Source organism: Salmo salar, chromosome 08 (assembly GCF_965601325.2).
Source record: "Salmo salar chromosome 08, fSalSal1, whole genome shotgun sequence".
Classification (NCBI taxonomy): Eukaryota; Metazoa; Chordata; class Actinopteri; order Salmoniformes; family Salmonidae; genus Salmo; species Salmo salar.
The window spans coordinates 16,183,482-16,197,916 of record NC_138298.1 but is presented as its reverse complement, the minus strand read 5'-3'; the positions used below and the strand labels follow the sequence as shown (position 1 = coordinate 16,197,916).

The window sequence follows — 14,435 nt, the reverse complement described above, 5'->3', positions numbered from 1 at the left end:
TGTAACGTAACAAAATGTGGAAAAAGAGAAGGGGTCTGAATACTTTCCAAATGCACTGTTTGTACGGTCACTGTGGAGACAAGGTCATCGATGCACTTATTGATGAAGCCGGTGACTGAGGTGGTATACTCCTCAATGCCATCGGATGAATCCCGGAACATTTTCCAGTCTGTGCTAGCAAAACAGTCCTGTAGCCTAGCATCTGCATCATCTGACCACTTCCGTATTGAGCGAGTCACTGGTACTTCCTGCTTTAGTTTTTTTCTTGTAAGCAGGAACCAGGAGGATAGAATTATGGTCAAATTTTCCAAATGGAGGGCAAGAGAGAGCTTTGTACGTGTCTCTGTGTGTGGAGTAAAGGTGGTCTAGAGTTTGTTTTCCTCTGGTTGCACATGTGACATGCTGGTAGAAATGAGGTAAAACGGATTTCAGTTTGCCTGCATTCAAGTCCCCGGCCACTAGGAGAGCCTCCTCTGGATGAGCATTTTCTTGTTACCTTATGGCCTTATTCAGCTCGTTGAGTGCGGTCTTAGTGCCAGCATCAGTTTGTGGTGGTAAATGGACAGCTACGAAAAATATAAACTCTTGGTAAATAGTGTGGTTTACAGCTTATCATGAGGTACTTTACCTCAGGCGAGCAAAACCTCAAGACTTCTTTAATATTAGATTTCACACACCAGCTGTAATTGGGTTCCTGAGTAGCGCAGTGGTCTAAGGCACTGCATCTCAGTGCAAGAGGCGTCATGTGCAACTACATCTCAGACAGAGTTCAGTGTGTCAAATTGGAGGGTCTGTTGTCTGGACCTCTGGCAGTCTCTATGGGGGTGCCACAGGGTTCAATTCTCGGGCTGACTCTTTTCTCTGTATACATCAATGATGTTGCTCTTGCTGCTGGTGATTCTCTGATCCACCTCTACGCAGACGACACCATTCTGTATACTTCTGGCCCTTCTTTGGACACTGTGTTAACTAACCTACAGACAAGCTTCAATGCCATACAACTCTCCTTCCGTGGCCTCCAACTTCTCTTAAATGCAAGTAAAACTAAATGCATGCTCTTCAACCGATCGCTGCCCATACCTGCCCGCCCGTCTAGCATCACTACTCTGGACGGTTCTGACTTAAAATATGTGGACAACTACAAATACCTAGGTGTCAGGTTAGACTGTAAACTCTCCTTCCAGACTCACGTTAAGCATCTCCAATCCAAAATTAAATCTAGAATCGGCTTCCTATTTCGCAACAAAGCATCCTTCACTCATGCTGCCAAACATACCCTCGTAAAACTGACTATACTACCTACCGATCCTTGACTTTGGTGATGTCATTTACAAAATAGCCTCCAACACTCTACTCAGCAAATTGGATGCAGTCTATCACAGTGCCATCCGTTTTGTCACCAAAGCCCCATATACTACCCATCACTGCGACCTGTATGCTCTCCTTGGCTGGCCCTCACCCCCAAAGCCAATTCCTCCTTTGGCTGCCTTTATTTCCAGTTCTCTGCTGACAATGACTAAAACGAATTGCAAAAATCACTGAAGCTGGAGACTCTTATCTCCCTCACTAACTTTAAGCATCAGCTGTCAGAGCAGCTTACAGGTCATTGCACCTGTACATAGCCCATCTGTAAACAGCCCACCCAACTACCTCATCCCCATATTGTTATTTTTATTGCTCCTTTGCACCCCAGTATCTCTACTTGCACATTCATCTTCTGCACATCTATCACTCCAGTGTTTAATTGCTAAATTGTAATTATTTTGCCACTATGGCCTATTTATTGCCTTACCTCCCTAATCTTACCTCATTTGCACACACTATATAGACTTTTCTATTGTGTTATTGACTGTATGTTTGTTTATTCCATGTGTAACTCTGTGTTGTTGTTTATGTCGCACTGCTTTGCTTTATCTTGGCCAAGTCGCAGTTGTAAATGAGAACTTGTTGTCAACTGGCCTACCTGGTTAAATAAAGGTGAAAAATAAAAAAACTGTAGTCCCTGGTTCGAATCCAGGCTGCATCACATCCGGCTGTGATTGGGGGTCCCATAGGGCGTCGCACAATTGGCCCAGCGTCGTCCAGGTTTGACCGGGGTAGGCCGTAATTGTAAATAAGAATTTGTTCAACTGACTTGCCTAGTTAAATAAAGGTAAAATAAATTGACAAATAGACACAATCCACCATCCCTCATTTTACCTGTTCTGTTAACTGTTCTGTCTTGCCGACAGACGGAAAGCCCAGCCAACTGCAAATTATCCCTGTCGTCGTTCAGCCACGACTTGGTGAAACATAAGATATTACAGTTAATGTCCCGTTGGTAGGATAGTCCTGAACAGAGCTCATCCTGTTTATTCTCCAATGATTGCACGTTGGCCAATAGGACGGATGGTAGAGGTGGGTTACACACTCGCCATAAAATTATTTTCATGTGAATGACTGGGATTTGGGCCTGGTCCAGAAGCAGCAGTAAATCCTTCACATCCAGCTCATTAAATATTTGTTTTCCTGTCCAGTTCGAGGTAAATACTCGCTGTTCTGATATCCAGAAGCTCTTTTTGGTCATAAGAGACAGTGGCAGAAACAAAATAAGTAACAAACAATGCGAAAAAACACAAAATAGCACAATTGCCATCCCCTCTGGCGCCATTCTCAGCGAAATGCATGTGACACTGGGTACAGCTGAAGGATTTTTCCCCTTTTGGTAGATCTCCACCTTCTGGGTGCAGCAGAAGCCTTTGTTACAGAACATGCCGAGGAACTGCATCTCTTTACAGTTTTTTGCCTGATGTTGCTCCCCCTCCCCGAGCCTGGGCTCTAGTCCTGTCGTTTGAGTTCAATACTTAATGAAAAGGTGATGGCTGTGTGAATCGGAAGGCCCCATCAACACTGGGTCATGTTCACTAAACATGTGTAATGGTGAGTGTGACTCTACATTTGTATTTGTCTCTAAGCTTTCCCTTTAATCTATGAAATCTGCCCTGTGAGTATCTGTCTCCTAAATGATTATCTGCAGTCCATGGGGGAGGAACATCGCCCTCCAATTTCAGTCACTTCATCTACGACCAGGGTTTCTGTTATCCGGTAAATGCGGATAACAGAATTTAGACGATTTTGTTGTTGTTGCCGGCCAAATTTCCCGGATGAAAAAAAGATTGATTGGAAAATAATCATTTTTATTCATCAAAGCAAAATATACTTAATGGGCTAATAAATCTTCAAGCTGCTGGGGTGTGTGTGTTTCTATTTTTCCTCCCCCAAAAGACGCGAGGTCCTCATAAGGGACTTCAGCTAAGTGTGCCCCGACTCGGTAAAATGTGTTTAGATTGTGTTGATTATCCTCGATTTCAGTGTGGCCAAGATAAAGCGATTTCAGTATCCCCGAGAAGGGATACTTTCTCCAAAACAGAGTAATGATGGCTTCAAGATCGCGCCTTCTTGAGGACAAAGAGGCTGATGTGCACCTAGCTGCTCCAAGGAGTTGGACAGTTTTGACTTCCCAACAGCAGCGGCTCACTTTCAGCAGGTCAAGATCCTCCGTAAACACACGTTAAAATTAGGCTGGAAGCAAATGATTGTGTTCGTCAGGCTCGGTAGGCACCCAATTGCCTATAGTAGGAAACAGAGTTGTTATCAATAAGCCACATATCACACGATAGGAGTCACAACCCCACCATAGTTAAAATAAACAATTTATTAACATCATCCAGTAGAAATGTTTTGTTATTTATCAGGCCTAATGAAAATGTTCATGCCTCGGCTAAATTAAATTAGTTGTTTTGTTTATTAATTGAATGTTTATACAAATATTATATTTTCAAGTTTTATTACTGTCTAGGCAACTTGTTCTTTAAATGTTTTTGTATTTTTTAAATGATATTCACTTATGATTTATAGCAGGGATGAAGACACAACGGGCAATGTTTTGCTTTTCAATAAACCTGTCATGTTGGTATAAGAACATCATTCTAGTTTATTTTATTACAACTTTACAGGCAAATGTATATTCTGTTGAGATTAATTAAAATCATCCCAATGTGATTGAGGTCCATGGGTGTACGCCCTAATGTGTTGCGCACCCAATACATATGGATGTCCGGTAAATTAAAATCTTGCTGGTCACGTCGTCCGGCGTCAAACGGAAACCCTGGATCAGACCCTCCCCTTTCTTATTTAGGCACCCTTCAGAGTATACACCAGAGGTGGGACCAAGTCACTATTATTCAAGTCGCAAATCACAAAGTAGAACAGGTCAAGTACAAGTTGTGCATTCTAAGAGCAAGTCAAGTCACGTTTATGAAACAAATACGTTTTAAAATACACCAAATAGCATACACTGAACAAAATATACTGCTCAAAAAATAAAGGGAACACTAAAATAACATCCTAGATCTGAATGAATGAAATAATCTTATTAATAAATACTTTTTTCTTTACATAGTTGAATGTGCTGACAAAACCACACAAAAATAATCAATGGAAATCCAATTTATCAACCCATGGAGGTCTGGATTTGGAGTCACACTCAAAATTAAAGTGGAAAACCACACTACAGGCTGATCCAACTTTGATGTAATGTCCTTAAAACAAGTCAAAATGAGGCTCAGTAGTGTGTGTGGCCTCCACGTGCCTGTATGACCTCCCTACAATGCCTGGGCATGCTCCTGATGAGGTGGCGGATGGTCTCCTGAGGGATCTCCTCCCAGACCTGGACTAAAGCATCCGCCAACTCCTGGACAGTCTGTGGTGCAACGTGGCGTTGGTGGATGGAGCGAGACATGATGTCCCAGATGTGCTCAATTGGATTCAGGTCTGGGGAACGGGCGGGCCAGTCCATAGCATCAATGCCTTCCTCTTGCAGGAACTGCTGACACACTCCAGCCACATGAGGTCTAGCATTGTCTTGCATTAGGAGGAACCCAGGGCCAACCGCACCAGCATATGGTCTCACAAGGGGTCTGAGGATCTCATCTCGGTACCTAATGGCAGTCAGGCTACCTCTGGCGAGCACATGGAGGGCTGTGTGGCCCCCCAAAGAAATGCCACCCCACACCATTACTGACCCACCGCCAAACCGGTCATGCTGGAGGATGTTGCAGGCAGCAGAACGTTCTCCACGGCATCTCCAGACTCTGTCACGTCTGTCACGTGCTCAGTGTGAACCTGATTTCATCTGTGAAGAGCACAGGGCGCCAGTGGCGAATTTGCCAATCTTGGTGTTCTCTGGCAAATGCCAAACGTCCTGCACGGTGTTGGGCTGGAAGCACAACCCCCCACCTGTGGACGTCGGGCCCTCATACTGCCCTCATGGAGTCTGTTTCTGACCGTTTGAGCAGACACGCACATTTGTGGCCTGCTGGAGGTCATTTTGCAGGGCTCTGGCAGTGCTCCTCCTTGCACAAAGGCGGAGGTAGCGGTCCTGCTGCTGGGTTGTTGCCCTCCTACGGCCTCCTCCACGTCTCCTGATGTACTGGCCTGTCTCCTGGTAGCGCTTCCATGCTCTGGACACTACGCTGACAGACACAGCAAACCTTCTTGCCACAGCTCGCATTGATGTGCCATCCTGGATGAGCTGCACTACCTGAGGCACTTGTGTGGGTTGTAGACTCCGTCTCATGCTACCACTAGTGTGAAAGCACCGCCAGCATTCAAAAGTGACCAAAACATCAGCCAGGAAGCATAGGAACTGAGAAGTGGTCTGTGGTCACCACCTGCAGAACCACTCCTTTATTGGGGGTGTCTTGCTAATTGCCTATAATTTCCACCTGTTGTCTATTCCATTTGCACAACAGCATGTGAAATTTATTGTCAATCAGTGTTGGTTCCTAAGTGGACAGTTTGATTTCACAGAAGTGTGATTGACTTGGAGTTACATTGTGTTATTTAAGTGTTCCCTTTATTTTTTTGAGCAGTGTATACTAAAACAAACAAATACTTATTTCCCTCGTTAAAATGCAAATCAATTTATAACATTTACATTACTACCATTAAAATTATAGACTGATCATTTCTTTGTAAGTGGGCAAACGTACAAAATCAGCAGGGGATCAAATACTTTTTTCCCCCACTGTGTGTGTATATATATATATATATAAATAAAAATGTTTTTTTTTAAAGTTTTTGTCCTGCTGAAAGGTGAATGTCTCTGTCTGTTGGAAAGCAGACTGAACCAGGTTTTCCTCTAGGATTTTGCCTGTGCTTAGCTCTATTCTATTTCTTTTTATCCCGAAAAACTCCCTAGTCTTTTCACGTGGCAAGCTAACACCTAACATGATGCAGCCACCACCATGTTTGAAAATATAAAAAGTTGTACTCATTGATGTTTGCCCCAAACATAACACTTTGTAATCAAGAAAGTTAATTTCTTTGCCACATTTTTTACAATTTTACTTTAGTGCCTTATTGCAAACAGGATGCATGTTTCGGGAAATATTTGTATTCTGTACAGGCTTCTTTCTCTTTCACTCTGTCAATTAGGTGAGTATTGTGGAGTAACTACAAGGTTGATCCATCCTTAGTTCTTCCAGCACAGCCATTGAACTCTGTTTTAAAACAAAGACACCACTGGCCTCATGGTGAAATCCCTGAATGGTTTCCTTCCTCTCCGGCAACAGAGTTAGGAAGGACACCGGTATCTTTTTAGTGACTGGGTGTATTCATACACCATCCAAAGTGTATGAACTTCACCATGCTCAAAGGGATATTCAATGTCTGTTCTTTTATGTTTACCGATCTACCATTGGAAAACCTCCTTGGTGTTTGAAATTCACTGCTCACCTGAGGGTTCTTTACAGATAAATTTGTATGTGTGAGGTACAGAGATGAGCAGTCATTCAAAAATCATGTTAAACACTTATTGCACATAGTTGCATAGACTCACTCTTGTTGTGACTTGTTAAGCACATTATTTTGGCTTGCCATAACAAAGGGGTTGAATACTTCAGACATTCCAGCTTATCATTTTTTATTAATTTGTAAAAAGACAATCTCAATTTCATCAATTTGAAATTAAGGCTGTAACAACAAAATGTGGAGTAAGTCAAGGGAAGTGAACACTTTCTGAAGGCACTGTATATCACACAATGTCTGGATGCAATATTCAACACTAAAATCTGTTACTCTCGTTATTCCAAATGCATCTGTGGATCTTTTCAGCTGACAATAAAAATGTATCTTTGACTTTAACGCAGGGTTTGATCTAAACTTCAGAAGCTATCGAGCAGAATGGTTACTTTCTATATTATACAGCGGAATGTTTTTTCTGCTGGTGTGTCCTGAGGTAGCTCCTCTCTGAGAACCTCTTCCCACAATGCACACTGGTGAACGGCCTCTCTCCCTTGTGGACCTTCAGGTGCATCTTCAGGTTGCCAGCCAGGGCAAAGCACATGTGACACTGGGTACAGCTGAAGGGTTTCTCCCCAGTATGGACCCTCTGGTGCCTCTTCAGGTCACCAGCCTGGGAGAACCTCTTCTCACACTGGGGGCAGCTGAACGGTTTCTCCCCTGTGTGGACCCTCTGGTGCCTCTTCAAGTGGTCCTGGCGGGAGAACCTCTTCTCACACTGGGTACAGCTGAAGGGATTCTCCCCTGTGTGGACCCTCTGGTGGATCTCCACCTTCCGGAGGCAGCTGAAGCCTTTGTTACAGAACATGCAGAGGAACCGCTTCTCTTTACTATTGCCTGACGTTGCTCCCCCTCCCCGACCCTCGTCTCTAGCCCTTTCGTCTGAGTTAAATACCTGATCGAAAAAGATGCTGCCAAGTGAATTGTAAGGTGCCATCGACGGGGACACTGGGTCGCGATCCCTGACCGCGTGTAAAGGGGAGTGGGTCGTGACATTTAGATTTGTCTCTAACCTATCCCTGCAGTCTAAGAAGTCACTGGTGTTGCTCTGCGAGTATCTTTCCCGTAAATGAGTCTCGTCTGCATTACATGTCAGAGGAGCGTCGCCTTCCATTTTCACAGTCACCTCATCTATCAGTATAACCTCACTTTTCTTATCTATGCCCCCTTCAGAGTATACACTACTACTGTACTGGTTACAGTCCGCTCTAGACAGATCAGTCTGTGTCTCTAATACCAAGGACATGATGCCAGGGTCCATCGCTGTAGTGTAACAACGAGATAGATCATTACCAGTCTCTGACGCGCCACCTGAGTCCTGATGGGAATGAACCGTCCTCGGGCTTGGCTTTCCATAAAGTAAATACTTTGAGTCAGGAGCAGGAGAACAGCCCAGTCTCCCCAACAACAGCCTCTCTGGGTCTGATCCGTGGTCAGATCCTGTGTGTAAGAGCCTGTGTGTTACAGTTAAAGTCTCGGTCTCTGACTTGAGGACGGCGCTCAGCGTTCCACTGACCTCCGTGATGCTGGGTCGGGTCCTGTGCTGGGGCGTGGTGGCGAGGTCCTCCACGGCCACAGGGGGCACCACTCCAGCCTCTGCTCCAGTCTGGATGTCTCTGCTGTGTGTTGGGTCCTCTCCTTCAGTCCTCTCCTGCTTGACCAGAGACAATCCTCCAGGACCTGCAGCCTCTGCAGACTGACAAGAAGAGAGGAGTTTATTATCGGTAAAAGGGCCAGCCCCAAGTGGTGAGGGTAGGCAACAACACCTCCGCCACGGTGACCCTCAAAACCGGGGCCCATCAGCAGGGCTCTACACGGACCTTTTTTACAAGGAGCACGTGTGAGCCTAAGATTAAAAATGTAAGAGCACAATGAAAAATATTTGCGGTAACAAGCAGTTTCCTTCGTAGTAATGGCGCAAGCATGACAGTCATGAATCTGCAGGCCTTGACATTAACACTTGTCCATTTGTCCGAGACAAGTAAAAAAAGAAGTCGTCGGACAAGAACAATATAGAGGAGTTGTCCTGATCGACAAGTAAAAAATAAATCACACAAAAATTACATTAAACAATTACTCAGATCGGAATTGGATCAGAGGCCAACATCAGAATAATATTAATATTTTCCATGTACATACTGAAAAAGCCTACATTTAAAAAGTGTAGGTGACATGGATGTTGGCTACAGCCTCATGTCCAAACCGATGCCGACATGAGGCGCCAGAAAATGTAGTCGTTCTAACGGACAACAACAACTGGGTCTGTTCCAGGTGCTGTTGGCTGTGCCTCTGTACTACATGGACATTGGCTTACCCAAACTACAACTCACGCTATTTATTGGCTTCCTGGTAAGATCCTAATTTGATAAAGCCATAAATATCTTTGTTTCTGTCACAGGAGGCTGCTGAGAGGAGGACAGCTCATAATAATGGCTGGAATGGAGCGTCTGGAATGGAGCGAATGGAATGGCATCAAATACATGAAAATCTTTGTGTTTTTTTTAGTTTTTATACTTTTTTACACCCTACCTTACCCTAATTAGAGTAAACTAATGGAGAACAATACTTCTACTTACAGCTATTTCGAGCACATCTACGATACCTGTAGTTAAATAATTATACATACATTCCTAATTTCCTCAAGTGCTAAAGTTTCACCCACAGCGGCCAATCCACCATTCATTCTGATCTTAACCCCAACCCTCCGCTATCCACAGATGAACCCATCTTTCCCAGCATAATGCATTTCTATTTCCTTTTGCAATACATCCCTCCATTTTACTATGTTGTCTTACAAGGGTCCTGAACCTCCCTATTGGTCACATTTCTACTGATAATTCCCTAAAAATAAATACCTTACCCAACAGTATAATGATATTTCCCCATTGACTGATCGTGTTTTTTCAGATGCCGAAACAACAGTTTGCAGGTCCATCTGAACCCTGAAATTATGGCACAACGACCATTCCTGGACCTGACTCCAAAAGCGAATCACTGATGAACAGTACCATAAAATGTTGTATTGATTCCGTTTCCTCGTGGCAGAGTCTGCACAAGGCTGACTATTCAATGCCCCATATTTAACAATTTTTGTAGTAGGTATTTTATATAATAGCTTAAATTGACGTTTCAATTGTTGTATTACATGTCACTTCATAGACCCGATGCCAAGGTGTTGGGACATCAAAAACCTGTTCCCAACTGACCTGAATTTTATACAGTATCGTGGTCAAACCTTTTGACTTTAAGTGAAACATTTTTCGATTTACACTAATCATTTGAAGTAATTTCTGATTTTTAATAGGTGTCAGACAGACTAACTCTTTAAGTAACTGCCTCTTCTAATTTTGTGGCAGAGCAATGAATTGGTTTTAATTTTGTATTGTGCAAACACCTCCATACACTGTTGTTAATTGCTTGAGTGACAATCTTACCGTTCTTGTTTACAATGTCCTTCATAAATAATATACCCTTTGTAAAATTTTAACCAAGAAAATAGTTTATTATCTCTATCAATACATTGGAGTTTAGCTATATTATTTGCTGTAATATTAGATCTGCCTTTTCAGGAGGGTGCCATTTTAATTGTAGCCAACTCATTTAAAAAGGAGGTTACTTTACAGGGATCTATTGTCAATCCATCGAATATGTAAGGTTTTAATCTACAAAAAGGCAAAGAGCTCACTCTTAAACATATGTTGGGCCTCTCTTAGTACCTTGCTAGAAAACCAGTTTGGATTTAGATCAAATGTTGAAACAATGGAGGCTTTAAGAGAGGATTAGTGCCTTCATATTTAATAGTTTTAACCCTCCAAACTCATGTTCGTTATATAAATATACTCGTTTATCTGGTTTGCATTTCCAAATAAAGAAAAAATATTTTTTTCACTCACATTATTTGAAAAAGGATTCTCCTGGAGTCTATAAAGCCATGAATAAATATGTAAACTGCGATATCACTAGAGAATTAATCAGGGTAATCTTCCTGTAAAATGGTTTCAAGATTCAATCTATTTTGATAAGTTTTCGATCAAAGTTAATAGGTCAACTTTTCTGGGATATGTACACCAAGCACATCGACATCACCATTCGCCCATCTAATTAGGAGACCACATGTCAATTTAATGTTTGTATCATTTAGAGACTCAATCCGTAACACAGTACACTTAACATAGTTGGGTTTTAGTCCAGAGAAACTGGAGAAATGAAATAGCCACTGCTAAATAGTTAATTAATTGGTTACCCGGATTATCTGCACTGACTAGGCCAACATTTCCCAAACTAGGGGTTGTGAACTGAAAATGGGGTCGCGAGAGAAACTATGAAATAAAATACGCTTGGTTCATAGAACCCGGGTTATGTCAGTAACCTCCGGTAGCCGCTAGATGCAGTTGTAATAAACAGAGTGGTTTCTGTTTTCGTACTACAAATGAAATGTTGCTCTATCGTTTGAACGGTTTAAGCTACAAAATATTATGACCCCCATCACCGAAAGATACGACTCGGGAACACATGTGCGTCTCCCTCTACAATGCCCACAAGCCTCAATAGCACAGAGTGGACTAGACCAGTCACTAAATCAGACTGGGGAAGAAAGATCATCAAAGATGATGTTCTTTTCTACACAGAAGATCAAACAAAATTGCCTGATTTTCTGAACTTCCCAATACCTTTCTGATCCCTTACTGATGTCACTTGTTCAGGTATCATGGCTTTCACCTGGATTCACATAGTCTGTTATGGAAAGAGCAGGTGTTCTTAATGTTTTGTGAACTCATATATATATATCCGATGTGAAATGGCTAGTTAGTTAGCGGTGGTGCGGGCTAATAGCGTTTCAATCGGTGACGTCACTCGCTCTGAGACCTGAAGTAGTTGTTCCCCTTGCTCTGCAAGGGCCGCGGCTTTTGTGGAGTGATGGGTAACGATGCTTTGTGGGTGTCAGTTGTTGATGTGTGCAGAGGGTCCCTGGTTCAAGCCCAGGTTGGGGCGAGGAGAGGGACAGAAGCTATACTGTTACACACACGCACACCGACAACACAAAAAATTTCACACTCAACATATGCAGCTGTTACTCTGTTCTTTATTTTACTCTTACTATTATCTATCCTGATGGCTAGTCAATTTACTCTGCCTTCACATGCATATCTAATACACTGATCTGGAACTGGTACTCCCTGTATATAGCTCCATTCTTGTGTATTTTGTTCCTCATGTTCCTATATTTTTTGTTATTATTATAATTTTAGTATATATATATATATATATATATATATATATATATATATATATATATATATATATTTTTTTTTTACTCTTCATCGCTGGGAAGGGCTCGTAAGCCCAAATATAATTTGGATTTGACTTTGTGAATCGGGCACCAGTAGAAATCCGCTTTTTCAAGCTGAAAGACGACGGCCAGAGCTTACCCATGATGTTGCACAACGATGTAAGTCAATAAGTCATAATTTTAGTCAAAGTATGATGTATTTGGGCTTGAAGTGCCAAATCCGAATGTGTGACTTTGGATGTTTCCGTCAGTCTGACACGTCTTTTCCTGAGATGAGGTGCAAATTCGGGCCACATTTGATGTACTATAATTTTTGATGTAACACTATGATACTAACCTCTATCAAAATAACATGCTGGGTTGAGGTTCCACTACCCTCATTAACAGTGATTGGTTGATCATCTCCCCATGTATTTGGTCCCGCTGGCTTCACAGAGCTCCTGTGGCCTCCAGTGAGATGTCCTGAGAGAGTGATTGGGGGAAAAGTGGTGGTTAAACTAGGTACTGTCAATGCTCAACGCAATATTGTACACTATTGACACTGTTTACAATTGGCAAGGATGCAAGGTAACACTTCTCATAACTTCTTGATATACTATTTATTGATTGATTGATTGTTCTATGCATCACATTATTTTAATTGAATATGAAAATAGGAAATTAAGTAAATAAAGAATCTGGTTAGAACATGATACTGGCCGTGTCCGAAATCTGGCTTGCCTACTACTTACTTAAACTGCATACTGTGTAATAATTGTATTACATACTATTTAGAACGTACTGGTTAGTAAAAAAATAATACAGTAAGCAACAAATGCCAACACACTAGGCTAATCCATTGTCTAACATTAGATAGTGTGTCGATTCTGCCTGCACCCCGTTGAGGGACGAGCATCCCGGAGAGGTGACAGTGAGGCTCATTGCGCTTTCAAGACTGGGAACTCGGAAATAACCGAGGTCAAATAATGACATCAGTGATCTTCAAGTAGGGAAGTCGGAGCTCTAGAAAGATGCCCGAATTTACGACTTGCAATTTCCAGTCAATTTCCGAGTTCCCAGTTGTCTTGAATACAGAGAAGTCTGAGATTTACTTGTTCTGAATCGTTTTGAACTCGGATAATACGTCATCTAATTGCGATGTTTCCCGCCATTCGTTCACTTATCCTTGTTGTCAAACTCATCAGCTGTTGTCAAACACAAGTGAGTCTTACTCGAAAGTGAGCATTGACTTCTACTAGATGAAAAGCCGACATGACTATAACATACTAGCATTCAAAGCGTACTCAATTTTAGAAAATTCACATACCTAAAATACCTACAATTTACAACGCAAATATAGGTATTTGGACAAGGCAATTATGTCGTTGTGCAATAATACTTGACTTAAATTGACCTGCCAGGTAAAACACAAAAATTGTGGCTTTCAGGGAAGTATTGCATACTATCCAAAAACGGACCTAGTTCCTAATCTGGTCAACACATTTGAACACGAGCAGAGGGGAACAGGGCGACAGGCCCCGCAGCCTCGGCTAAGCAAAATGTACCTCTTGCCATTCCTCTGTATCGGTCGAAGATCTTGACACTACTGGGACGACTGGCGAGGACGCGCTCCCGTGATACCTTCAGTTCCAGTAGCTGTAGTTTCCTCCGCAATGTCCTGTTTTCTTTCTGGCTTTGTGTTATTTCCAAACGAAACACAGCATAGTCGTCGTCTACGAGTTTACAGATCTCTGCCACGGCTGCATTCGCTAGTACCTCCATGATGGAGGCTATTTGAGTGTGAAAAACCATACAGTTAGCCATTGTTAGCTAACGCGAATTAAACCCAACCTGGGGTAAGTATGTGATGCTGTGCAGTTAAATTAACAATGGTCCAGTGTGTTATTAAACGTCTAAATTACAACCTTAACGTGGAAATTGTTATTGGTCACTATTGGTCACACGTTTGTTTGGCGTCATAGCTGAAAGGGTGCGGTTAAATGAAATAGCGATGCGCGCTGTTCTGTGAATTACGGTACTGCTTATTACGTTACACATCAAATCTCCTATGATAAGTGTCTTTCAAGCCGAGAGGAGAAAATTACAATGAATACATTTATTCCATCTACATCACCTCAATAAGTTAAATATTCAATTGTCCTTGTTCTAGCCTAGGTTAAATGTCTCTAAAAATTGTTATTTACACAACAAGCCTGTTTCAAATGGTAAATTAACAAAGGATTAATGAGGGGTATGTGGTTAATTACCCTCTTAGCCCAAGACACTTAACATAACTACAGTGCATTTGGAAAGTATTCAGCCC

General features: G+C 42.3%; 1 protein-coding gene across 1 annotated transcript; it reads right to left on the bottom strand.

Annotated features, from left to right (window-relative positions):
* Positions 1–6,947: 6,947 nt before the first annotated feature.
* On the bottom strand, positions 6,948–14,396 carry LOC145850143 (uncharacterized). Its single transcript, XM_014209216.3, has 3 exons — positions 13,678–14,396; positions 12,471–12,595; positions 6,948–8,539 (listed from the first exon to the last, which is right to left on the bottom strand). Exons 1-3 carry the CDS (start codon positions 13,934–13,936, stop codon positions 7,241–7,243), a joined length of 1,683 nt encoding a protein of 560 aa, XP_014064691.1. The 5' UTR covers positions 13,937–14,396; the 3' UTR covers positions 6,948–7,240.
* Positions 14,397–14,435: the final 39 nt, after the last annotated feature.